Below are 26,798 nucleotides of genomic sequence, written 5' to 3' on the forward strand. Positions count from 1 at the left end.
CAACTTCTTATATAAGACGACGTTTCTTAAGGAAATAAAAAAAATTTCAAAACTTCCTCTATATAAACTTACTAGATGTAGAACCGTGTGAAAACATGGGATATATTTAGAAATATAACCTAAATAAATAACTTAATATATGTTTTAAAAAATAGTTGTCTTATTTTATATGTTTACAAAATTATAATATTAAGAGTATGATTAACTCTTAAAATTGTACTCGCATAATATTAAGCCTTAGAATCCGTGAGGAAATACAATATACTTATTCAACTGAACTCAATGAGTTATATGTATCTATTGTTATACGAGTATATATCTAAAAAATGTAATAGAAAGATACAACTGTAATCACCGATCCTTCAAAACACAACTCAAGCTTAATACATGTAAAAAATTTTGGTGTGAAAATGAAAATACTCTTTTGTTGAATTCGTAAGCTAACATGTTTTTGTCACATGCAGAGTAGCTCTAAATAACTTCCACAAAGAATCGTATATGTCATTTGAACTTATATCTCCAAAATCACATTTGATTGAACTTTATACATGGGATCATATATCACTATTTGCAGCACAATTACTCAAAGAGCAAAACTTCAACAAAACAACAAAAGCCTAATGCTTATATTTGCCCCAACAATATTTAATCTACTATCAAATGTTAGAGTCAACTTAGTGAAGAGGTTAATAAAGACGCAGTGACCTACCGCCTTTTGCTTTCCTTATATCTCATCTTTTCTGATCGCTAATCTCGTTACGACAACCTCAAGCAATGAGTCGAACATTTGGCAAAACTAACGGGTAAACTGTGAATATTATAAGCACCTTTCCATCAAAGTATCTTTGTCGAAAGTAATTGATTACATCAAATGCACTTTAAAAAACCCAAATACTCTTTAGCATATGATAATTGTCATTATCGAACACCAAATTCTATCGAACATGTAAAATGTCATCTAAGTATACTTTTAATGCATACAACCTACTTACTTGTTTCATTGACGAAATATTAGTTTACTGTCATAATTCATAAGAATACCTTTTTCTGTAAATCATGCCTAACACACGAAAACTTATTAGAATCTAAGCACAAAGTTTCTTACGACAACCAGATCAAATAAGTCTTGTTTTACCTGCACCAATCCAGTTGACCAGCCCATTTACATCCCCAAGCTCAACCCCACTTTCTACAAAAAGATTCAAGCAACATACGACGAGCAGCAAGATAAGCACAAGCAGAAGGAAAGCTACTGCGACCACACATTACCCAAAATTATCAAAAAATCATTTCAACTTTCTGCAGTGGATAAATATACACAAAGAAGATTGAATAACATACCTTAGTTTGTATGAATAGCTCCTGAAACCAGTTTACATCTATTTTTGACTTGATCTATGGTTTCAAAATTCAAAACAACCAATATATATCATTTTCCCGATGCTCACTTGTTTGACCCATCACCCGACCCATCCATATTCAAACCTATAATATTGGAAAAGAGTTGTATACTTAAAACTTTAAAAGGTACTTACATAGAGTATTGGACCGCAATCTGTTAATATGGACCGAAAGATGAATATTTATTTGGGCCATTTCTTGGTCAAGAGAAGCAAGTTCAACAAGGTTTGATGATGATGATCTAGCTGCTGATCCCATCTTTTTGGTCCTTGGTTTAACCCCTGAAAAAACAACACCATCCATAAATCTTTTAGCAACTATACAATGAACATGATCAAACAAATAAAATTAGTTCATCCATCCAAAGAAAATTTTTGTGAATGAAAACAAATAAAAACTAATTACTTATTTGCTGTCATTTAACATGTAGTATCCTAAAATCAAGTCAGAATAAGCAAACACCACCGGAACATCAAACTCATTTGTCAATTCCTATCTCATAATCACAAAACAGTTTTACATGAATAAACTAAATTAATGAGCCATGAAAAAAGTTTTTTTAAAAAAAAATTACCTGCAGCTTGCTTCATTAACCGATCAAAGTTCAATAGAAGTTCATTAAGTACCTTTCCGAGTGCCTAAATTTGGAGAACAAAACAAACACCGTTAAGAACATAAAATAGGTACGAACATAAAGAACCAAACACTTTCTTCACTCATCAGCCATTTCCACATCATTACCCTGCAAACATTAAGCAATTAGACATCACAACCCAAAGGAAAATTACTAAGATAAAAACAGAAAACATAGTAAAAATTTCAATACCTTTAATAATACCACATTGTAAATAAAAAGTCATGGTGTTCTTTAAGATTACAAAGGCTCAGACATGGTCAAGGAAGAGTAATGATTCATCATGGCTGCATTAAAAAGGAAAATGTGACAGCAAGGTCACATTCACATATCAAATGCCATGCCAAAGAGCACATAAACTCAAGTATCTTTGAATCTAAACACATCATCACAGCCAATCAAAAGGAACACATCAGCTTTTATGAGATAAACTCCTAAGTTCCTTTAGTAGGAAATCCATCATATTAAGGTATTCAAGGTTGTATAAAATCCCTTAAACCCTCAACTTTTGTATTTAGGACAGATTTAGGTACCAATATATATGATGGCTCAGACATGCTAAAGTTAGACTAATGATTCATCATGGCTGCATCAAATAAAGTTGTCATGTGAAAATGTCACATACACAACTCAGATGCCATGCCATGGAGCACATAAGTTTAACATTTTTTTTCTGAATATAAACACATCATCATTGCCAAGAAAAAAGAAACAACCATCATATCATAGAAATAAATCGTTCAAACTCATTGTCCATATTTTGAAACCTAAACATAAAACATGAAGTACAAACATTAGCTAAATAAACATTACTTAAACAATAGAATTTGCAATAGCCACTGTTAACACTCTTGTAATCTCTACAAAACACCTAAAATATACATATATACCTAAAATAATTCCATCTAATCAACTCGTAAACACTTTTTGAATAATCAAAACATATATATATTGATATATATATATATCCATGAACTTTCTGATATATCCATGAAATCAAATTTTTTTCACCAAAATAGAAATCTTTCACTTTCTGATATATCCATGAACTCGAACTTTTTCACCAAACTCGAATGTACCTCTACCATGAATGACCATCATCCATCAAAAACAAAAACCATAAACAACACTTACCAAAAGTTTTAAACATGATTTTAAAAAACCCCAAATCACTAATTACAATAAAATGTTTCATAAAATCGTAGATCTAGATAACAAAATAAATCGATTTAAAAAAAAAGCCAACAACACCAAAAACAAAGATTGGAAAGTGTTACCTTTTCATCATCTTCATCTCTCAAAATCGATAAAGGGTCCATCTGCATGTTCATCGGCAAGAAATCTGATATGTGGAAAAACAAAGGAAAAAATCAAACAAAATTATTTTTTGATATATCCATGGACTCGAATCTTTTTCTCAAATTCGAAAACAATCAGTTTCTGATATATATTTTCTTATATATCCATGAACTCGAATCTTTTCTCCAAAATCGAAATCATTCACCTTCTGATATATATTGATATATATATATATACACATATGTATATATATGTGTATATATACGAACGGTATATATATATGTGTGTATGTATATATATATATGTAGATCCGAAATAGAGAAAATAAAGACATAGATATTAAACCCAAGAAAGTAGATGTAAGATTTTTTTTTTCTCTAACAAACATAAAAGCTTTTTTTTTTTTTTGAATAAAGAGAATAAACTTCTTTGAGAAGCTAAATCCAAGGCTTCTCAAAGAAGTCATCTCTTACACAAAAGGCCCACCAATGTATTTATTTATATAAAAAAAACACATACATGACATAATCCATTATGTGTATTTTAGGTGTATTTTTTAATGTGTATAGGCTTAGAAGCCGACACATAAGCCTTAAGTGAGATCATCACTTAAGCTCCTTTAGTAGGAAACGGAGATAAAGTAGGTCTCAATTCACTCGTTTCTCCTCCCCTCTTCTCTTTCCCCTCATCTCTTTCCCTCTCTTTCCTTCAAATCCTAAGAATGAAACCTCAAAACCAGAAAATTGTAAGTATAATTATTTGATATTTTTTTTATATATATACGCTCGTATATATATATTGAGCATAACATAATCATTTTTTTTTCTTTTTTTTTTCCCTTCCAGAATTCAGCCAATTTGCTTGATAAAATTAGAACTCAAGACCAAAAAATGGTAAGTGTATCTATTTGATATTTATATATATATATATATATATATACTCATACATATTAAGCATAACATGATATATTTTTTTTATTTATTTTTTTCAGTCAAAAACGAGGGGAAAGGCGACGTAATAAATCTATTTAAATTATTAGTTATTAAGTTTTTTTTTAATAATTATCGTTATATTTCATATGTTTGTTTACAGAAATCGGGCCATGGTTACTCGAAGACCGAAGTGGAATGTGGAGGCAGAAGCTGCTTAAGCTTCAGCCGGATAAAAAGTAAGTTTATCATATTATTATTCTAATTATTTTAGGGTTTATATTGATTATCAATTTATAAATTAAATCAGGTGCGGATCCTGAGATAAACATCAATGTGAAAGATGAAAGGGAAGTTCGTGAGATATACTATGAGGTAACTTTTCTTCTATTTCTATATTTAGTTATATATGTATGTCAGTATGTGTTTATGTATATCTGTATGTCATACAATTGTCACTACTTGATTTATTTTGAAAAGTTTTGAGTGCATGATATATCTGATTATACTTACATCCTAGGTAAGTGTCAATACACTTGATCATGTCCAACAAAACATTTATTAGAAGAAAAATATATTGTTTTTTCTATAAAATTAATATTTCAAATTATATCTAATCAACAAATCCTATATTTTGCAACCATGCTTTCAGAGTATATGTTTAGACTTTTAACTGCAAATAGAATCCTTATTATGCGTATATATACATTCGATGATTTCCCTCTGTTAATTGTATCCTTTATGTATATATATATATATATTTATAGATTTTGTATACTCTGTTATATATATATACACACACATGTCTCTGTTTGACACACATTATAGGCATCAAACAATATTAGAAAAGTAAAGTTCGAACAGCTCGACTACTTTCTAAAAATCGTAATTCTGACAATTTCATCTTGTATCGGACACAAAAAGTTGCACTTCAACATTGAAAACAAAGAAAATAATGGAATATAAGTCCATTGTAATTAGATCATCAAGAACAAGCAGGTCAATCAAGAACTTTCAGTTTTTTCCTGAAATGTTTGCAGTACCGATTTTAAGTCCCATATACAACTTATGATTTACAGATACAAAATAGAGGACCAAAAACATTTGACCAACCGTTTTTCAATTAGAACGTTATCTAATCATTAGTTTCTTTTATCTAAACCTATATTTATATTTAGAAAGTAGAAAGAATGGAAGCATAAGTAATAAAATTTTTAAACGTTGGATACATGGAATATAAAACACGATCACTTTCATAACGAGTACATTTTTATGCAGCTGTTTTTATCTTATCTTAAAAGTAACATATAAGAGCATGTGTGTTAACAGGGAAAGACAAGGTTGGTTGGTGCTACAAAACCAGCTGTGGATGCACGTGTTGATGATCGTGTTAAGATTGTACCTACTGAGGATGTTGTTCCCGCCCAGAATGTGCCAACCTATGGCGTACCTGCATATGATTAGTGCTTATCAGAAGACAATCCAAATGCATGTTGCATCCTCTAAATCTCTAATCATGTGGAGCAGGAATTGGGAAGCTTAGTTACTTGTTTTTGTTGTAAAACTGAATCTTGTCCTTAGGTCTGCATTTGTCGTTGGAAGATTTAAGCATTTTTCGTATATTGTTTTGGATTATTTTGGTGTATGAATAGATAATATTTTGACTTATTTGGTCAGCTGTTGAATCTTATCCCCAAAATGACTCTTGGAGGTTGGTGGAATGAATGGTGATGCTGTTTGTATTGTGGAGGATTTGTTGAGATGTGGTTGTTTTATGTGTAATTGGACTCATTGGTTTTTCTCATTCCATAGGGGTAGGAAAGGAGAAATAAGGGGGTGTTTAGTTCTAGATACAGTTGTGAACACTTTTTCTTTCCTTTCTTTGCAAAACTTTTGGAGATGGAAGTTAGTTGCTGTTTCTGAGTCTTGCCATTTATTTGTTTATGGCAATGAGTGTTCTATGGCTAAATTTGTACCCCTTGTTCACACTGATATGGCTAAATTTCTTTGTCTGATCAGAATGTTGGTCATTTTATACTCTAAAAATGACCTTGTTCATGTTATAATTATTAAATTTCGTTATTTATCGTCTATTAAATGGGGTGTTTGTGATGATGGTTCTGGTTGGATTAGTGACATGGGGTTAGAAAAGGTTAATTGTTACTTATTGGTTTTTCAGGTTGGGTGGTGGAATCTGGTTTGTGCAGGAGAGGTATATAATAGTTTCAGTTGTGCTGTTTTGACTTTACATAGTCAAACTTATGGTTGTGTGATTTTGATGAATTCTACTTGAAAGGAGAATTGGTTGTATTTTGGATATAGAATTGAGGTTAAGATTTTGATGATGTGGTTGGAATTTGGTATAATTTGCTTTGTGATATTGATTTGTTTTGAGATGGGTTTTATGTTCAGGTTGACTTTTTTGGTCAACTGGTTATTTAGGCTGTTTCTAGGTAGGATTCTTGGTAGGAAAATGGGTTTTGTTTTGATGTGTTGTGGCTTTATGAATATTTTGATCGTGATTCTTATGAACGAGGGGTATGGGTGCAAAGGTGTTATAGTTTTAATTTTTTGGATTCCTGGTTGGCTGGTTATTGTTTGTAATATGATTGATGTTGTGATTTTTTTGGGTTTTGGTGGGAAATTATGTTTAAAATTTTTGGAGGGAAAGGTTGTTTGGTTTTCAGTTGGAGTGGGGCTGATGGTAGGTTGGACTAGAGTATTATTTTTGGGCTTAGAGGTAGTTATGGATTATGCTATTGGGCTTTGGTTTTCTTTTTTCTGTTTTGGGCTGCTTTTATTGGAGTGGACTGTGCATTTTGAGTGGGCTGAAGAGCTTGGTAAAAGATTCATGAAGACTAAAGAGATTGGATATCAAGCTTTAGTTGCTAGTTGTTTCGTGGACTTTGTTTTATTTCTTGTTTGTAATAAGCTGATTATCAGGTTTTTTAGTTTTAATAGTAGTAATATTGACTGTAAAATTTGGGATGTTCACTAATGACTTGTAAAGTGTACATCCCTATTTTGTCCTTTATTCTTCTTTTTAGTATGATATAAAATTTTCAAAAGGGCAAATGCCCTTTTACCCAAAAAAAAAAAGCTCCGAGTATGATCCCACCATTGATTTCTTTAGCACAAGTTTTTTTCCTAGTTCATTAGTTAGGCCACTTTTGTTTTATCTTCATTTCATGGTAGGCATTTATAACTGAACTGATCACGACAAGGTGCTCAAAGACCTGTACAACCGAAGTTCTGAGAATTCTCGCCAATTTGATGCTAGCTTGAACACAATCGCCACTCGTATTGCTACCGATTTTGCTTCAATGAAGGTAGATTAAAAACCTGAATATGGTTCCACTTGTATAAAAATCTGAAAAGTTTTCTATGACCAAAACTTAACTCATTTTTTTAATCCACCTACAAAGGTGTAGAAATGGCATATTTCTTGAAAGTAAGAACTTCTTTGCATCTTTTTCCTATTGTATAGTACCGTGCAAAGGGCATGGATGCATCTAGTGCAGCAACATTCCGTGACATGGTTCCGTAAAGCTTGCTTCTGCTGTCTGGAAGACTGGAACTCCATTACAACATATAAGACTACTATTCCAAACTTTCTGCAAACTGAAACATGTGATATATTCATTGTGGACAGATCTCTTGATCTGGTAAGCTCAAACTTTGTTGGTTTTCTTTCACTACTGTCTTGAGTTATTTTATCTAACGAATTATGCTATTTTTTATAATTATAATCAACAATTACATGTTTTTAAAAAGTAATTCCGGGTTAACTCAACATTACCTTTCTAGAGCCAATCAGATTCAATGTGATGTTTTGGCCCATAACTCAACCCACCCATCCTGCCACTAGCTTTTAGATGTCTTATTTTCTGTATATACATGTATAAGAGCAGATTGCACCCATCATTCATGAATGGACATACGATTCAATGTGCCATGACCTCCTAAACTTGGAGGGGAAAATTATTTGCAAGAGGTATAGCTTATTTGTTGAATGGTTTTCTGGATAGGTTAAAATAAGGTTTAGGGCATTCTGTTAATATTAAAACAAAATATGTGTAGGTGCCGGTAAATCTGGTAGTGAACCTTAGAAAAAGAGTTCCTTCTGAAAGATCATTATCCAGTTTGAATTGAAATGCGCCACTTACACATAGCCGAAGTATGCATTTATTTTGCTTTCTGATCACATAGAGATATTATAAGCCTTAATGTTTTTACATCTCCCGTCCTGCCAGGATAGTGAAAAGTTAAGTGTAAGAAACTCAACAATGAAGTTACTTGTTCATGAGCCAATAGCCCAACACCACCTATGATCTAAGTATTATTATTTATTTATATTTATCAAATGAGACTTTGTAATGATATCTATGAATTCTGTATTGCTATATATACCTCTTTTGTTGCTATCTTTGTAGCAATACATCCGTTACTAATACATCCACGGATTTCAAAAACATGGGGCAGCGTATCTTTGTTTTGATCATCGGTGGGGCCACCAGATAGGAGTTCAATTTTTAAGTTTTCATTTGAGGAACAATTACTAGACAGTCCAACGCATTCTTGCCTGAAACATGTCACTTTTGTGTGCAGTTACGTGTTTGTCACAAGCTTACCGCTAAGTTAAAGAGGGAGGTTATACTAGGGTCAACTAGTATTGATAGTCCTCTACAATATATCTCAGTAATAACTTTTTCATTCCCTCTTGTGCTCGTTATGCATTTCTTTGCTATGCGTATTGTTTGTTTACATTAATATCCAATTTCTAGCGAAATTATAGATATAGCCAAATCAAATTCTAGATTTTGATGTGGCTCTTGGTTACATCATTGACCGGTTTGATGTACATTGCTACAATCACAGGATGGTATATAGGATCACCCATCAAAAGAAGATTTAGGTTACTCACCATATTGTACCTTGGGCGAAATAGTAGTACTACCCTGAGATATCACCTTCCACTCACAACATTAAAAGAGTCATCATACATTGAAACGGAATATTTTAAATGGGCGAGATTCAATGGAAAAACCATCCCACTGTAAAGTAAATGTTGACAACCATTACACATCGGTCATTCCTATTCACTATCTTTTTGCTTTTACTCCACTTAAGTACTTCATGTTTGCAATCCACGTATCAATATCAAATTTAACTATTCTGTTTGTGTTGCAGAAACTGAAGTTGATCTTGGCAAAAAAAAACCCAGTCGATGACATTAAAATAGACAGAGTATGGTGTTTGGTGGAGGTGCAGATTGTGTGTGGTTAGTCCTAACACTGGATAACTAGAAATTTTTGTTTGCAATAAAGAGCTATGAAAGCAATTTTAAGAATTTGGAATTCAAAATATACTCCAATAGCATGCAAGGGTTGGATTCGATTCCTATTATGTTACTTGCAGGTTGATTAGATTTTCTATTTTTGTTGATTATCTTAACATTTAAGCATGTCACATAAATAACAATAATCTAGTTAAATTCTCATTGTTACTATTTAAAAATTACAGTTATCAAGTTATAATCACCCAAACACCCCAAGGCCTAAACTAATGATCTAATGAATAAATTAGACAATTTGGTCAACTGACATCAAAAGATATTAATATATTCCGGATCGGAGATGTTTTTGTGTTTTCCAGACTTTTATTTTTTTGGATGAACAAATGACAACTCTTAAGTAAACATGAATGTGATACTGACAAGTTTAACTTTTTGATTAAGCTACTATATGCTACAAAAGTATCCTTTTAATGATGTTTGGAAATTTGTTAGATGTGATTTTTCTTTTCACACTTATAGATACCACTACTAATCAACAAAAGCATGCTGCTAATAAGAAAATCAAATAGCGCCCCTTGATCTAATCAACAAATCTAAAGAGTCATTCCTAATATGCATGTTAAAACAACCGAATCGAATGAATAACAACAAAAATCAAACGATTTAGATAAAGTTAGCTCACAAAGATACACAATTGATTTGGGTAGTCATATATCAATTGTAGAACCTATGTTGAATGCTACCCATCAACCCATATAACAAGCCTCCAAACCAGTTGCTTAACTTCTTTTGATTTCTCCGTCTTGGGCCAGTTTCCCGAGTTCTCCACCTTGGATCAGTTTCTTGATTTCTCCCTCTTGGTTCAGTTTCTTCGTTTCCCCGTCTTACTTCAGTTTCTTGATTTCCTCGTCTTGGTTCAGTTTCTTGATATCTCCGTGTTGGTTCAGTTTCAAATAGTTTCTTCAACATTATCTAATTATTATTGAGTACAACCAAAGCTTATTCGTATATTATAACCGAAATGGTATAATTAAGAAGAAGGTAAAAAATATAGCACATACATATACAGATTTAAGCAGCGATATACCTTCATGTGTTGGAGCTCGTCTGCAGTTGCAGCTTGGTTTTCCAGGAGCCATGCGGTCATGTCGGCAATAGCATTTTCAATTCTCTTTCTGCTCTTTGGGTGCACGGCCCGTTCCTGACAATCATAATTCTTTAACTTATTTTCCAAATCATATAAGCAATCCTCTAACGCTATGTATGCATCGGCTCTCCTCTTAAATTCTTGGTCTTCTTCTTTGTACTTATCAGCATCATTTATCATCTTCTCAATCTCTTCCTTAGAGAGTCTTCTATTTTCGTTTTTAACAATGAGTTGTTCTGTTTTACCTGTTGATTCTATCTTAGACGTGACTGAGAGCAGACCATCAGCATCTATATCAAAGCAAGTCCAGATTTCTGAAACTCCTTTGGGAGCAGGTGGAACTCCAATTGAATACTTTCCCAAAGAATGGTTATCCGAAGCTCTGGCTCTTTCACCTTGATACACTGGAACCCTTATAGAAGATTGATAGTCGAATGATGTACAGAGATAAGAGGCATGCGTAGTAGGTATTGGAGTGTTGCGCGGGATCATAACGAGAAATTCATCTCCATATAGCCCAACACCGAGGGACAAAGGAGTGATGTCCACGAGCACCAAGTCACGAACACATGAGCTGAGACCATTTAACTTTGCAGCCATAATGGCTGCACCATACGCAACAGCCTCATCAGCATTAACACTCTTGCAAAGCTGTTTGCCATCAAAATATTCCTGCAACATACTCTGGACCATAGGAATCCTAGTCGATCCACCAACTAGAACAATCTCATCTACCTTTGATTTATCCATCCCTGCATCCTTTAAACACTTGTCAACAGTCTGGATGCAGCTGTTGAACATGCTCATGTTGAGATTTTCAAATTTAGCTCGAGTGAATTTCATAGAAAAATCAATCCCCTCATGAAGGCAGTCCAATTCGATGGACATCTCGGTGGTGGATGAGAGAATCCTTTTTGCTTTTTCACAAGAAGCTCTCAACCTCCCCAATGCTCTTCGGTTCCCTGTCAAGTCCCTTTTCCATCTCCTTTTGAAGTAGTGAGCACAATGATCCACCATGAGGTTATCAAAATCTTCACCTCCCAAATGAGTGTCACCAGAAACCGCTTTCACCTTAAACTCATGACCCCCTCTCTGATCAATGGTCAACAGAGAGACATCAAAAGTACCACCACCCAAATCAAAGATGAGTACATTAATCTCCTGATCACCAGATAATTTATTGTCCAGTCCATAAGTAAGGGCAGCAGCCTGGGCTCATTGATCATGCGGATGATGTTTAAACCAGCAATAGTGTCTGCATCCTTTGTAGCTTGACGTTGTGATTCGGTAAAATATGCCGGGACTGTTATGACAACATCTTTTACAGTTTCCCTAAGGTAGGCCTCCGCGGTTTCTTCATTTTTCCAAGAACCATAGATGAAATCTCTTCGGCCATGAATTCCTTCTCTTGACCTTTGTAGGTGACAACAATCTTTGGCACGTCGCCGGGCCCTTGTATGACCTCAAAAGGCCACATTTTAATGTCATGTTGCACTTCGGGATCAGTGTAATTCCTTCCAATCAACCTCATAGCATCTGTGACATATGTACAGGTTAATAACATGCTATTTTTGTGATGTCCCAATATAGGACCATATATAAGTCGGTTTTAAATTCCGTTTAGCCCAATATAGCTACAATATGCAGACCAAATAACCCTTCCAATTTCAACGTTGCATGAAGACGTAAATTATATATATATATATATGAGAAAATGTTACAAATGGTCCTTGTGGTTTGTCGTATTTTGATCCTTGTGCTTTTTTTTCGTTGCAATTGGTCCCTGTCTTTTTTGTTTTCGTTGTCGGAAGCCCCTCACACTAACTTCTGTCAAATTTGGCCGTTAAATAACTCATGTGCAATGCAAGTGAGGGTATTTGGGTCCATTCACGTCATAGTGAGCATTTTCTTATCACTTTTTCATCTTTTTCCTTCTCTCTGTTACCAATCTTCTTCTACTTTCTGCTTCTCTCTCGTCATTTTTTCCCTTTTTTTCTTTCTTAATCATCAATCACTAGCAAACTCTAACTAAATATTTTATAATTTTGTTAAATTCGTAACAAGTGATCTCACTGATCAATAAACCCTATCAACCAAACTCCACTTACTTACATACATACTAAGGAAAACCCACCAAATTTAACCCCCATTCTTTTCATAATATTCTCTCTTTTTACTCCACCTACCAAAACCCACCAAATTGATATACCAGATCCCAAATTCTAATCATATTAAACTCACACCAAAATCATATACACAAAATATATATCTATCTTCTATCCATTAAACTTGGATCAAACAAAAAACAAAAAGAAAAAGAAAACAAAAAGAGACATCATTTAACATACCCACTATCTCATATTCACCACCATCATGAACTGATATTTAAAAGTGAGGATTTTATTTTGTGATTTTTGGTTTCTTTTTCCAGTCATCAGTGGGAAATCTTCTAACTATAAATGATGGAGGTGGTGGTGGGTTTCTTCAGTTGGTCATGGTGAGGTTTGCTGGCATCTTCTTCTGATAGAAAAAAGGATACGGTTTGGTGTCGATGATGCACTGGTTCCCGACCACGACTACTCCAATCGGAAGATACAAATGTTGAATATGATGCACTGCCAACTTGTTGAAATGGTGCGGACTTTTTAAAGGTATGGTTCCAATTTCCAAACCTCATTTATATACAATTGTATTATTATTCTTATTAACTAAAATGGTGCTGAAGAAGCTTTTGTGATGATACTGCCGACTTGTTGTGTGGTTGAAATTGAAGATAGAAAACATATGTATCTAGATGAAGATATAAATGTTTGTATGTCTTTGTGTTTCTTTTCGTCTGCCCAAAATAAAAAGAATGGTGATTAGCTATGGTGATTGGTTAAAAACATCATTATACTCTACGTTAACTTCTCATGCACTAAATACAAGTTTTATATATATAGCAGTCTACAGTGGAAAAATAAAAGTTCTAATTCTTAGCAAATTCAATTAAAAATATTTGATTCTAGTCTATATATATATATTAGATTCAGACAATTAATGATTGTAACGAATTTTGAGCAGTACTGACCAAATATGGTGTTGGTAGGATTCATTGAAAGTTGATTATTGGCGCTATCGCCGACGAGACGATCAGCATGAGTGAAAGCAATAGAAGAAAGGTGTTCTTCTGTTGCCTTGATCATTTGGTATGATTTCAACCCGGTCATTCTTCCATACGGCAAGACACGAGTAGGTTGTTCCTAAGTCAATTCCAATTGCCGCAGCTGCCTCCTTTCCTCTTCTGCTCATCCCCAATATATATATATATATATATATATAGTGTATACATATTCTTTTTCTTATATTCTTCCTAATAACTAATCAATTAATTCTACTTTCTTGATTAATTCACGTACTCTTCGATCATCTTCGTATATTAATGTGCCTGCAGAGGCCTTTATTTATACAAAGAGTATATATATATATATAGGGAGGGGTTAATGTGAGAACCAAAAATAGTGTGAGAACCATGAGAACTAAAGGAAAATCACGGAGGGACTGAAATTGAAAATTTAAGAAAACTAACGCCGTTTAAGTGATAAACGTTTCTACCAAAAATCCCCTTTCCCAAAATAAAAATTACTTTCAAACACACAAATCCCCTTTCTCTGGCACAAGTTCAAAATCACGACCACCAAATCGCCATTAAACTCAAATCGATAACCTCCACCGGAGTAACTGCAGATCCTGTTTATCAATGAAGAAAAGGAAATCCAAAATTTTAAATACAAAATCTCGTAAGTAATCGTTTTGTTGATTTGTTTAAAATTTTTGTAATACAATTACCCGTAAGTATAATTATTTTTAATAGATTTCAATATCGTTTTTTTATTCTTAATATTCTGATTTCTAATATAATTTATATATTATATATTAAAATATTAAAATATCGTTTTATAATTTATTTCTAATATAATTTATATATTAAAATAGGTAAAATTCCTCGATTAAACAGTAAAATCGATTCAAGTGATGATGATGATGATGTTATATCGTTGGGAAGTGAAGATACAGAATCAGTGGAAGAACAAGAAGTATAAGGGAATGTCAGATACGAAGTTGGATCTGGTAATTTCTATACATATTTATTTATATAATTCAAAGTTTGACTGCAATTTTTTATTTGAATAATGAATTTGAATCAATTGTAAAATTTTATTGCATATACATATAAATTTAAAAATAATTGCATATGAAGTTTGAATTTATATTTTGAATTTATATTTTGTTTGGATACGGAGTTTGAAGTTTGAATTTATAAAAATAGCTGTAGGTTAGTTTATCCCCTAATCTCGAACATAATATAAGATCGAATGATATGCATACACTTTCATAAATATAGATCGCGTAGAGCTGTATAATTGTTATACTCGTAATATATAAGAAGTAAATGCTTTGAATGTTAGTGGCTTGCTATCTGTATGCATTTTATTCCAGGGTCCATTTGTACTTCCAAGTCCTAGTCCTAGTGCTCTGCTTTCTGTTGGTTTTGGCTGTTAAGTCGGAGATGATTCATGTTTATCATAAAATGATTCATTGGTCCGGAAGGATAATAAGGATAAGCAGAATATGCATTATAACCCGAAATATCCTGATGATGGTTATTTCCTGAATCTTGTGTTTCTGCCTCTGGTGCTAATGGGGAAATAGACGATTTGTCTACAGAAACTGAATCAGGGAAGCTATGATTGCTATGAATGTTTTCGTGAGCTTGAATGTAATCATACCCTTGAGCCCTGACCTTTTGTTCACCGAAGGAACTAACTTTTTCCTCAACATGTACATACTGAGTAGTGCTTTCATCAGTTAGATTGATGGTTATTTTATCTACAGTTATATTATCCACTCGCCCGCCACCTAAATTTAGATTGTTGCCTAATACCGGGGTCATAGATTCATTAACAGTAATGGTTCCCCCGTGTTTTGCACTTCTGAACATGCTAGATTTGACATATGTAAAGAAAGCCGAAGACTGACCAATCCTCGGCTCACTCTTCTTTGGACCAAACATAATTTATCCTGAAACACCACCAAAGCTATCAGAAATACCGAAACAACTTAAAGCACAGATGTTAAATAAACTTTTAGAGGTGCAAAGTTGGGCAGGTCCTGTGAATTGGTTAACATGTTATAACGGGTCGGGTTGAAATGGGCTAGGTGAAATTGGGTTTGCCGAGTAACACTTTTTTGTCTGTCATTCAAACTTCAATAAATAACAAAGGGCTAATTATGATTCCAAAAACCATATTGTATTATAGTACTGCTAGTATTCACTTAGATTAACATTTGTACTGTACTATATATATGCTCATGCTTATTCGAAGTAATGTTCAAATTCAGATCATATAATTAAGTTCTTGCTTTATATGATCACAATGGGCTTCTAAGTATAACTGGCTGAAATATTCATTTGATTTAGTGGTGGTTGTTGCTGCCAGTTATACTTTTGCTTAATAAGTCAAAATCCATTATTCGTTTTTAATTATTCCATTTTGCAAGGTAAAGATTAAAGTGATAAAGTGCAGTCATACCATTCAAGACTAGCTAGTCTATACTTTTAAGCTATTGAATGTTTATTTATCTTTGTACGTACCGAGCTCCTTTTTTTGATTTGTGATCGAACTTGATGCATACAACTTGAAGTTTCTAAGCGAATTTACTATGTAGTAGCCCCTGTCTGACTAGTAGCCACAAAAGTTATGCATACAACAAATTATATTCAGCCTTTTTGCTTTCTTCACAAATTACTCACTGAAACGGTACGTTATCACCTAGCTAGCTACTTGCTGAATCTTTATATAGCACACAAATTAAGTTAAAAATCATCAAACCTTTCAATTCCAAACCAATTCGACAGAGTCCTGAGAAGTTCTATATAAGACCCAACAACAGAAAGGTCTGATCGATGAACTTCTTTTCTACATAGTACGTGCTTGATCACTGTTTAATAACTCTGCACACGATGAGAATTTAAGGGACATTTTTTGTATTGGTGTATGTTATCATGGACCAATGTTCTTTAAAGTAGACTTGGTAGTAGTATGAATATAGAGTTAAGATCTTATTTTTGTGAATTTAATTATATGTCGTATGCATTTTTGATTAGAACAAAATCCCGTGTGTTAGTTTCGATAGTATAGTGGGCTGAGATTTTCAAGTGGTGGTACAACTTTGTAAATGTGTTTCTAAGTCCACTTTAAACACATTTGTGTTGTACTATATATATGCTCATGCTCAAATATTCATTATATGATCACAATGGGCTTTATATGATCACAATGGGCTTCTAAGTCACTTCTGAACATGCTAGATCAAATGAAGTTTCATCTCCATCATCAACCCGAACACAATTCTATCACCACCACCACTAAGTACAACATAGAGTAATCGAAATTCTTTAATGGCTAACAACAACATACTCGATTCTAAGTATAACTGGCTGAAATATTAGTTTTACTTTCAGATTGGGTATTTATTCAGTTTGAATATTCTTTGAGAATATTAGTTTTACATTCATACACTTTTTCCAGCTAATTTTTTGGTATTTATTCAGTTTGAATTAGTTTTGAGTATGAATAATCAGTTTGAATATTAAGTTTGAATTTTGATGTTTCATTTTGAATTTCATTCTTTCCTTGCAGCAACAACCGAAACAAAGAGTGACTCAGATACTGATTTTGTGGAAGATACTCCATCTCATATGGTTGACAGAAGGAATAGAAAACAAAAGAAAGCAAGGAAAAAAGGGAGAGTGACAAGTGTTAGTTTCAAGATTAATCTTAAAGAAGGAAGTTCAAAGAAGAAGAAACCTAGGAAAACTGCTAAAAAGACAAAGAATAAGGAAAAGGTTAAGAATAATATTACAGGTGTTTTAACATCTAGAATGGTTCCTTTTCAACTTGTTGCTATTTTAAGTAGTTTAACCACTATACAAAAACGACAGTTGACTAAAATAGGATTTGGAAGTTTGGTAGATTTTAAGATCAAGTACTTACCGATGAAATTATCACAAGAATTAGTTGACAGATTAGATGCTGAGAATTGTGAAATGATGGTTGATGGTAAGTTGTTGAAAATTACAAAACAAGATGTTCATGATATTTTAGGTTTTCCCATGGGAACAGTGAAAGTGAAAGATTTTAAAAGGGCTGGAATGAGGACTAATACGTTAGTTTTGACATGGAAAATGAGATACCCAAATCCTAAATATATTCAGGTGACTGGGGTTAGAGAAATGATCAAAAATCAACCACAAGGAGGTTGGAATTACAAAATTGACATATTATTGTCGATTATCAGTATAATGTGTGAAGGAATAAGTTGTGGAACAGTGAATCAGAGAGTTTTGGGTTCAATAGATAGTGAAGATGATATAAGAAAGTTGGATTGGTGTGGATACTTGATTGAATGTTTGAAAAGATCAAAGAAGAAATGGAAAAAGGATAACCCAAACACACCGTATATGGGTCCCCTTATCTTCTTAGTGGTATGTTTTAATTTTGTATAACAAGTTAAAAATTTTCTTTTCATTTTAAATGATAATGAACTATTTACATTTTACTATAGATATGGTATGCACAACAAATTACAAGACCTCAAAAACAAAGTCCAGCAATTTTACATTGGACTTCTGATGAACTGAAACTTATTGAAACAACAGAATTAGCTGCCAAAAAGAATGCAGAAGAACTGAATGAAGAACAAGAGACTGCGGAAAAACGGAATGCAGAACAAGAGAATGCAGAAGAACAAAATGAAGAACAAGAGAATGCAGAAGAACAGAATGCAGAAAATTATACTTATGTTCCACTCAATGTTGATTATTCTGATTGTATTCATCGCACAGGTTTGTATAAAATTTCACTTTATTTGTGTAATGACAACTATAAACTGGCAACATAAAAAGTTGGTAAAATCTTTTTGAGTATGAATTTAAGAATAAGCTTAGAGTATTTTGTTCTAGTTAGTGATTAACAGAAAGAATAAGGAGAAAAGGATAGGAAGGACTAGCCAAAAGTCCTAAATAAAAGTTTAGTTTTTCTTAAGGTTTATATGATTATGAGTTTAAATACTCGATTTGGATTATATGTTTACTCAAAAAAAATTGAAATTATAGTACTGAGTTTGAATAATCATTTTGTATATTAAATGATATAGGTGAAAAAGAAGACATTCCTGTATGTAACAATAATACCAATGAGACTCATGAAGAAGAATTTGATTATAAAGATCCAGAAGAAAATGAAGAAACATATGGGGCAAAGTTGAATATTAAAAAGACTATTGCAGAGCAAAAGACCCTAGAGTGAAGAAGATGGTAAGATTAATATTCACATTTGCCAATAAGATTAACATATTTCAAAAAATATGTGTTATTGATAGTAACATTTTAATATTTTTACAATATAGGTTTTTTGTATAGGAATTGGTGAAGCATATCATTCTACTTGTGGATGGAATGAGGAGTTATTTGATTTAATGCAAATGGTATGGAATGACTTTCCTGGTGATCTAGATGTACTTAAAGAAGTTAATAAAGTAAAGAAAAAATGGCTTCAGTATCTTGATGTTCAAAAACAAAGATTAGAACATGCATTTGCAGTTGATGATGGAGATGATAATGCAAAAATGTCTGAAAATGAAGATCATGGTTCGGTGGATCTTGACAAAGACTCGTTTGAATTCAACCAAGGGAAGAATACTCCAAACAAAGACTTCAATTGTGATGAGGTTCTGGAAGATATGGTGGTTGAAAAAAATGACAAGAATGAAAGTTTGAATGAGGTTGACGACAACGAAAGATTGGATGAGGCTGTTGAAAGGATGGTGGTTGAAAACAATCATAATAATCAAAGTTTGAATGAGGATAATTCTACAGAAGCAAGGCTTGAAAATGCTACAACTTGGGTGGATTCTGTTAATTATAACAAATCTCAAGATTCACTAACAGATTCTCAAATGTTGAAAATTTCCGAATGGGCTTCTGAACAGTTGAAGAGGTTGAGATCTAATCTTGAGAATAAAGATGAAGATCAAATTAACAACTCACAAACATGAAGTCAAATCCGTCAAGATCCTGTGTTGCTTGATAATTTGGAAAAGACATCTTTGGAAATTGCTAGAATAAGAATGGAATTAAGTTTGGTTTTTTCGGCAGATGAAGATATGCCGACTTATGAGGACATCAATCTTCGTGAACTAAAACTTAGTATTTCTCAAGAATTCCAAGATATATGGAAGAATTTACCATTGTTAGTTGTTGATGGAGAGCTAGAAAGTTTAAAAGGTTTGAAATCATCAATCGAACAACTTTTCAACATATGCATCAGAAATGTGAAGCAACTTGAAAGAAAAGAAGAATCTGTGAAGCGAACTCCAAAAGTTAAATGGAAAGAATGTGCAATGGACGATGCCTCTGAAGAGCCTGAATCGACAAAAATGGTAAAAAAAAAGTTGAAACTCCAAAGATTTCATCAATTGGAAGAAAAACTTTGAAGAAGTTGCAACTTCCACGAGATTCAGATGTCAATAAAGATGAATCTACAAAAATGGAAACTAAAATTCCTGATTTGGTAAAAGAAGTTGAAACTCCAAAGATTTCATCAATTGGAAGAAAAACTTTGAAGAAGTTGCAACTTCCACGAGATTCAAATGTCAATAAAGATGATGTTAGAAAAGGTAAACGGGAGAAAAAGCCATCTTTTTTGAAGAAATCACCATGGAACAAAAGAGTTGTTGATATCAAAACAGAGTCAACAATAGAAGAACTTAGGCTTTCAGATGCATATTTTAATGGATTTACACCACTATAGTAAGTATTTTAATATGTGTCTTGCGATTTACATATTTCTTCTGTGAGATTTGAATATGTGTTTTCATATTTGAATATTTATATCTCTGAGGTTTGAATATAGGTATCTGAATATAGGTATTCTAGGGATTTGAATATTGCTATCTCTTAGATTTGAATATAGGTTTTGGTATTTGAATATTGGTAGTATTTGTTGAATTTGAACATTGGTATCTTTGATATTTGAATATTGATAATTGTGTAATTTGAATATTGGTATCTCTAAGATTTGAATATAGGTGTTTAAGGGATTTGAATATAGGTTATCCTATAATTTGTGATTGGATTTGAATAAGCTTTTAGATTATTTTTTTTGTTGATTATAGACTATGGAATTACCTTGCCTCTGTGGAATTATCTCATTACGCATTTAAGAATTGACTACCGATTTGTAGACATAGGTTGGTTTAACAAATTATAAAATGTCTAATCCTCTAGGTATAGAAAATACCAATATATTTAAGGGATTTACTGCAAAATAATGCTCACTTCAAATGTATCTGTTTATGTTTTAACATATGTATATCCCTTTGATTGATGAACACCTTAATTTTACTTATTTGGTGGTGGTAGGGATTTGAATATATGTTTTGTTATTTGAATATTGGTATTTGTGGAATTTAAACATTGATATATCTAAGATTTGAATGTATGTATTTGAATATAGGTATTTATGATTTGAATATCCGAGTAATATTTGAATCGAATATATATTCACTATGGTTATTAATTGATTTTTGTCTTTTCATTGAAGTGATATTATGTTTTCGAGGAACGATCTTTATGTTGATAAATTTGTCTTCGAAAGTTTGATTCCGGGAGCAATGGTCCATTATGGAGTGATTGACACATGGGCATGTTATTTGAATTATATGGAAGAATTTAAAAGCTCGGAATCAATCACTAGGATATTTCTACCTACCAATATTATGGTAATTCAAGCAAAAACATCAAAGTTATTGAATTTAATGTTTATCATAATAAAATCTTTGATGTAATCTTTAATTTTGCAGGGAAAACAAACATTGACACTCAGGATGATTATAACATAGCTTTGGAAAGATTCAAGGAAAACATGGATTTACATATATCAACGATGAAGCAAAGGTTAAGAGATCCTTGTTTGGTAAGTTTTTATAACTTAATTTTTTTTTAATATGCAAGACGAATATATTTAATCGTATATATTTCAATGATTGCAAGTTAGGTATTAACTATGATTGTTAACTTAGTACCTAAAGTGTTAGAAAAAGTTTATTTTTAGGAGAAGGTATTTTCAGGAATATTTTTTTCTTAGGACAGTAACTATTGTTGCTAGCACAATGCTACTCTATGCATTTGTGAAATACACCAATGACACTAAAGATTGATTGTAGTCAAAGTGGTGGAGTCATTATCTCATAGATAGGGTTTTAGGTAGATGTGGTTGATATTACCCGACTAGAACTTGACCTGATTGGAAATTTAGGTTGGAATTTTAAACCCTAACCTGAATCTTATTAACCTGCACGTGACCCATTTGACCTAGTCCGGTGAGACATGTTGGCGGCTTGGTAGCAGGTTAAATGGGTTGATTTTGAGGTTAAATGGATGTTAGGTCATCCTAGGTCATGTAGTCAAAGTAGTGGAGTCATTGTCTTAAGTCAGGTTTTGTTCACTTCAAATAGTTACCTAAAACTATAAGTCAGGTTTTAATATTCATATATTACTAAAACTAATTGTGTTTTAAATTTTAAATTTTTCAGCTGTTCTTTCTATTTGTGAGAATAGACATTATTATCTTCTTTGTTTCGATCTCAAAACAAACAAAGGTTATGCCATTGACAATATCAAAGCAGAAGACAATTCGATTGACAGATACCAGGAAACTATTTTTTTGTTGGTAAGATTATTAGATAAACTAAATAATATATTTAGTCATTTATGTTACAAAAACATACCAAGTAATCATTATCAATTTTACACTTCAGGGAGAATTGTTGGTTGACTATCTCGAGTACAAGAAGCATCCTCACCTACAAGATGTTGCATTTCCTAAAGTAGAAAGGTTAAGCATGATATGGCAAACATCCAATAATGGAAAAGATTGTGGAATTTTCATGATGAGACACATGGAATGTTTTATGGGTAATGGACTCAAAGGTTTGAAGTGCGGATTTAAGAGGGAAGGAGAATTTCAACAAAAACAATTAAACTGTTTGAGGATAACATATCTCAACACAATTTTGTTATCTGAATTCAACACATTAAGATGCAAGGTTTATGATGAAGTTGAAACTTATGAAGCATTTCCCGAAGAGACTAAAAAGGTTTGAAAGAAAAAGCTTTAGAAAGATATCGAGAAAAGGATAGAAGAAGGAAGAATGTGCTTGAATGAAATAAATATTACAATTTCTTTTGTACTTTATGTTCTTAACTTTTATGAGTTGTGTTTTGTAATTTCTAATTGATGGCTATTAATCTGATATTAATCTTGTTTGTTCAGGATAACATGAATGTTTGAGTTAGATTTCAATGACAATATATTTTACTTTTTGTCCAAATTATTGTTTATGACTTTCTTTTATTATTTTAGCATTAGTTCTATATAATCTGAATATTGAGTTTGAATATTGAATTATTGTAAAATAATATATTTTGCCAGTTTCCTCCATATTATTTTTGGCTTTATATACAAATAATTACCAAGCTTTAAAAGAAACCATACAACATATAACCCAACAATTGTCCATGTTGCCACATAATAATTTGAATCTTGTATAATACTGTGATTGAATACTAAACACACACAAAAAAGATGAATACAGAAACTGAAAAAAGCTTATTTGAATTCCAAATCTAAATGATTACAGAAAAATGAAATGAGTTTATTTGGGGACATTTCAAATTGAAACTAACCAATAGGAATGAAAGTATCTATATGCAGTTCTAAAATGAAACATTTCATTTTTTTCTTAGTTTCTCCTTTTCTAACTTCTCAGCCTTAATTCTGATTGGACAAGTTCGAATATCATGTTGCTGTAGAGATTTGCAGTATGCACAATTTCTCCAATTCTTTTCTTTCAAAATAGCCTCTTCTCGGTCACTCTTGAGCCTTCTTTTAGTTCCACAACCTTTATTTCGTATATTTTGTGGATTAGTTACTTCATTTGAAGAAGGTTGAGGCAGTCCAGTCATTGCAGCCATAAATTCTTTTGAACCCATTGGAGGCTTAGAGCCCATATCATCACCAGCTTTCTTTTTCAACTCTTCCAAAGTGTCTCTAAATTGAACAAGTTTTGCTGGGTCAGCCAAATACCTATTTACACAAGCATCTACATTTCGGAAAATATCAAGTAAAATAGGCTTCAATTCATTCTTTTGATTCGGCAACAAATTCAGTTTGCCAACTCTTCGTCCAGGTACAACACTTCATCCATCTCTTTGTTATATACTCATCTGGTATCTCTTCCACTCCACATAATCTCAAAACATAGTAAATATGTTTGCAAAAAATCCCACATCTTTCAAATTTTTTGCACGAACACGTTACTACTTTATCTTCAAAATTGAAAGTAACCTGACGATGGACAAAAAGATGTAAATACAATTATCTAATCAGGATTATTTCTAAAGCATAGTAACTTATATACAAATGAAGATATAACATGCCTGGCTATGACGATGAACAAGTTCATCAAAATAGTTAGGATTTGCATCTCTGTCAATAGAGTCATCAATATCACATGATTTGACACTTGTATCAGTTATTGAAAAAGTCTTCGAACCATCAGTCAACTCGGAAACATTGAAACAAAGGCAATGTTTGAAGGCCTCACACATTTCTTTCTGGATATCCAAAATAACATCATGCGTAAACAACGTATGAGCGTGTCTTTCCAATGCATATTCAGTTGCCAGATCAAGAGTGGTATACATCGATTTTTGATCATTTTCAGATTGAACCCATCTTTGACTTTGCATAGCAGTATCAAAATGAGTAAAAACTCAATCAAAGTGGAAGACGAATTCATCAGTTGCTGAAACATGTGACTTTCACTTTCAGACCTAGATGATGTCCTCATAAGTCCCGACATTTCCCAGTCTTGAAAATATGTTGGAATCCAGTTATACCTAAGCTTATACATGTCATTCAACCACTTATTTTCATCAGCATCATACTTTGTAAGAACATGAAGCCATTGTTTGTCAAACTCTTCTTTATTAATCTTATCGGTCCACACAATTTTCAAAAGGTCACCTCTTAATCCAGACTTAAGAATAATGTGAGAAACCTATGTAATAACAAATATTCGAAATGAATATACAATTGTTAATATAGTAAAAAGCAGATAACATACAATAACAGATTAAGAATAGCTATCAAATAATTAATTACTATAACAGTTGAAAATGAATATATATGAATTTTATAATGGAAAAAAAAACAAATTTAGTTTTTTACCTTTACAGGCACCTTCTCCATGATATGCCACATACATAATCTATGTCTAGCCGTCTTAAAAACATCAGAAACAGCCACTTTCATTGATGGATCTTGATCTGTCAATACAACCTTAGGTTCACGAGGAAATGCATTCTTGAATTCATTCAGGAGCCATTTATAGGAAGAAATATCCTCTTTAGCAAGCATTCCAGCTCCAAATGTAACACACTTTTTGTGATTATCAATTCCCGCGAATGGAATGAATACCATATCGTACCTACAAAACAAAAGTATGCTAAAATAAATAAAAGAAGTATTAAATTAAACTGATTATTCAAACTGAAAATTCTATATAAATTTTCAACCATAGCATTCAAATTGATTATTCAAACTGAAAATTCTATGTAAATAATTCAATCAAAACATTTCAAAGTGAATATAAAGTGAGTAATATTTCAAATGTATAAATGAGTTGCTTACTTGTTAGTACGGTAAGTTCATCGAAAGATACAACATCCCCAATGCATAGTAATTCAACTTAGAAACTTCATCTGCCCAAAAGAGACCTGCCAACTCCCCATCATTCACGGTGAAATATTCAAAGCTAAAATCTTCTAAAAATTCTTTTTTTGCTTCAACATGTTAACCATCATCTGAGAATCTGCTTCCAATATATGAATTGTACTTCCTTTTCCAATTCTTACAGTCAGTCTTTGAAGCACCTACTGCTTCATGTCCACCATGAATCTTAGTTAGTATTCTATACCCGACACTAGGTCCTATACTAGCCTCTGTCAAATGATGCAAAAGACTTGTTTTGAATAATCCAAACTTCTACAAGACTTAAGATGCTTACGAAAATCTGGATGCACAAGAAAGTGATTATGCATCTCCTCAAATGATAAATGAATATCTACCTTCAGCATTAAAAACTATAAGAATACAAGCTTCACAACTAGTCCTTTGAGTTGGTCTATTTCTACTCTGCTTAGAATCACTTCTTCTTTTCCGTTTGGAACCTTCCCTACTACAAACAATCCACTTATATTTTACAAATTGAACACCAAAATCATCTTTAGCGGTCCTATGTGAAAACCTCCTAGGTTCAAAACCACTTGATAGTGCATATTGACTATAAAAGTTGAATGCTTCATCAATACAACCAAATTCCATTCCTAATGAAGGTTTAATCTCATTAGCACACTCTGGAATCCATTTTGAACCAAATTCAGTCTTAATCTCCTTCCCAACTGTATATTTCCTGGAATATACTTAACCGCTACAAATAAATAAAAACAAAATCAATATTCAAAATTAAATATGATTTTACAGAAACATTAATGAAATTAACAAAAATAATTTATATTTGATATGAAAAATAATTGCATTTACTTGTAGTAAAATGAACAAGCAATAAAATCAATAGAAATTAGAAAAATAAAAATAAAAAAGAGACTTACTTTCTCCATCTGAAATCGTTAATTCCGTATTATCTGGATATGAATCGAAAATTGAGCTATCAGTAGAGGTAGAGGCATTATTTTGATGATTAATTTCTGAATTTGTTGAATAGAATTTGAGTTTAGAATGATCGCCATGAGAACGAGAGATTAGGGTTTGAAAATGGGGAAAAAGTGATTTAAAGGAAGAATAATCCCATTTATAGTAGTTTTTGGAGTAACGGAGAGGGTAGATGGATTTAACGGTAGACTGCAGATGGAGGAGAGGTGATGAAAGCAAGAGCAATGAGGAGGGAGAAATACAGGTTCTCACT

General features: G+C 32.4%; 3 protein-coding genes, 1 long non-coding RNA gene and 1 pseudogene across 5 annotated transcripts; 2 read left to right on the forward strand and 3 right to left on the reverse strand.

Annotated features, from left to right (window-relative positions):
* Window positions 1–4,005: 4,005 nt before the first annotated feature.
* On the forward strand, window positions 4,006–5,899 carry LOC122598864. 2 transcript variants are annotated; one of them, XM_043771344.1, is made up of 5 exons: window positions 4,006–4,079; window positions 4,180–4,227; window positions 4,427–4,502; window positions 4,574–4,638; window positions 5,593–5,899. In XM_043771344.1, the coding sequence occupies exons 1-5, from the start codon at window positions 4,056–4,058 to the stop codon at window positions 5,725–5,727; spliced, it is 348 nt and encodes a 115-aa protein (XP_043627279.1). In that variant the 5' UTR covers window positions 4,006–4,055; the 3' UTR covers window positions 5,728–5,899. The 2 variants fall into 2 exon arrangements, with proteins under 2 accessions (XP_043627279.1, XP_043627280.1); XM_043771345.1 differs by having other exon boundaries at window positions 4,032–4,083.
* A 1,869-nt stretch (window positions 5,900–7,768) lies between these two features.
* On the forward strand, window positions 7,769–9,666 carry LOC122598976. The gene is made up of 2 exons (XR_006323812.1): window positions 7,769–7,928; window positions 9,454–9,666. It is a non-coding gene; the product is annotated as an uncharacterized LOC122598976 (long non-coding RNA).
* Window positions 9,667–10,208: 542 nt separating this feature from the next.
* LOC122602150 lies at window positions 10,209–13,997 on the reverse strand (annotated as a pseudogene).
* A 1,216-nt stretch (window positions 13,998–15,213) lies between these two features.
* On the reverse strand, window positions 15,214–15,759 carry LOC122601856. The gene has a single exon (XM_043774590.1). It carries the CDS (start codon window positions 15,757–15,759, stop codon window positions 15,214–15,216), a length of 546 nt encoding a protein of 181 aa, XP_043630525.1.
* Window positions 15,760–23,541: 7,782 nt separating this feature from the next.
* LOC122601857 (protein FAR1-RELATED SEQUENCE 5-like) lies at window positions 23,542–26,197 on the reverse strand. Its single transcript, XM_043774591.1, has 8 exons — window positions 25,942–26,197; window positions 25,729–25,815; window positions 25,515–25,590; window positions 25,043–25,301; window positions 24,646–24,872; window positions 24,250–24,553; window positions 24,033–24,157; window positions 23,542–23,896 (listed from the first exon to the last, which is right to left on the reverse strand). Exons 1-8 carry the CDS (start codon window positions 26,195–26,197, stop codon window positions 23,542–23,544), a joined length of 1,689 nt encoding a protein of 562 aa, XP_043630526.1.
* Window positions 26,198–26,798: the final 601 nt, after the last annotated feature.

The sequence above is a fragment of the Erigeron canadensis genome, chromosome 5 (assembly GCF_010389155.1).
Source record: "Erigeron canadensis isolate Cc75 chromosome 5, C_canadensis_v1, whole genome shotgun sequence".
In the NCBI taxonomy this organism is placed as follows: domain Eukaryota; kingdom Viridiplantae; phylum Streptophyta; class Magnoliopsida; order Asterales; family Asteraceae; genus Erigeron; species Erigeron canadensis.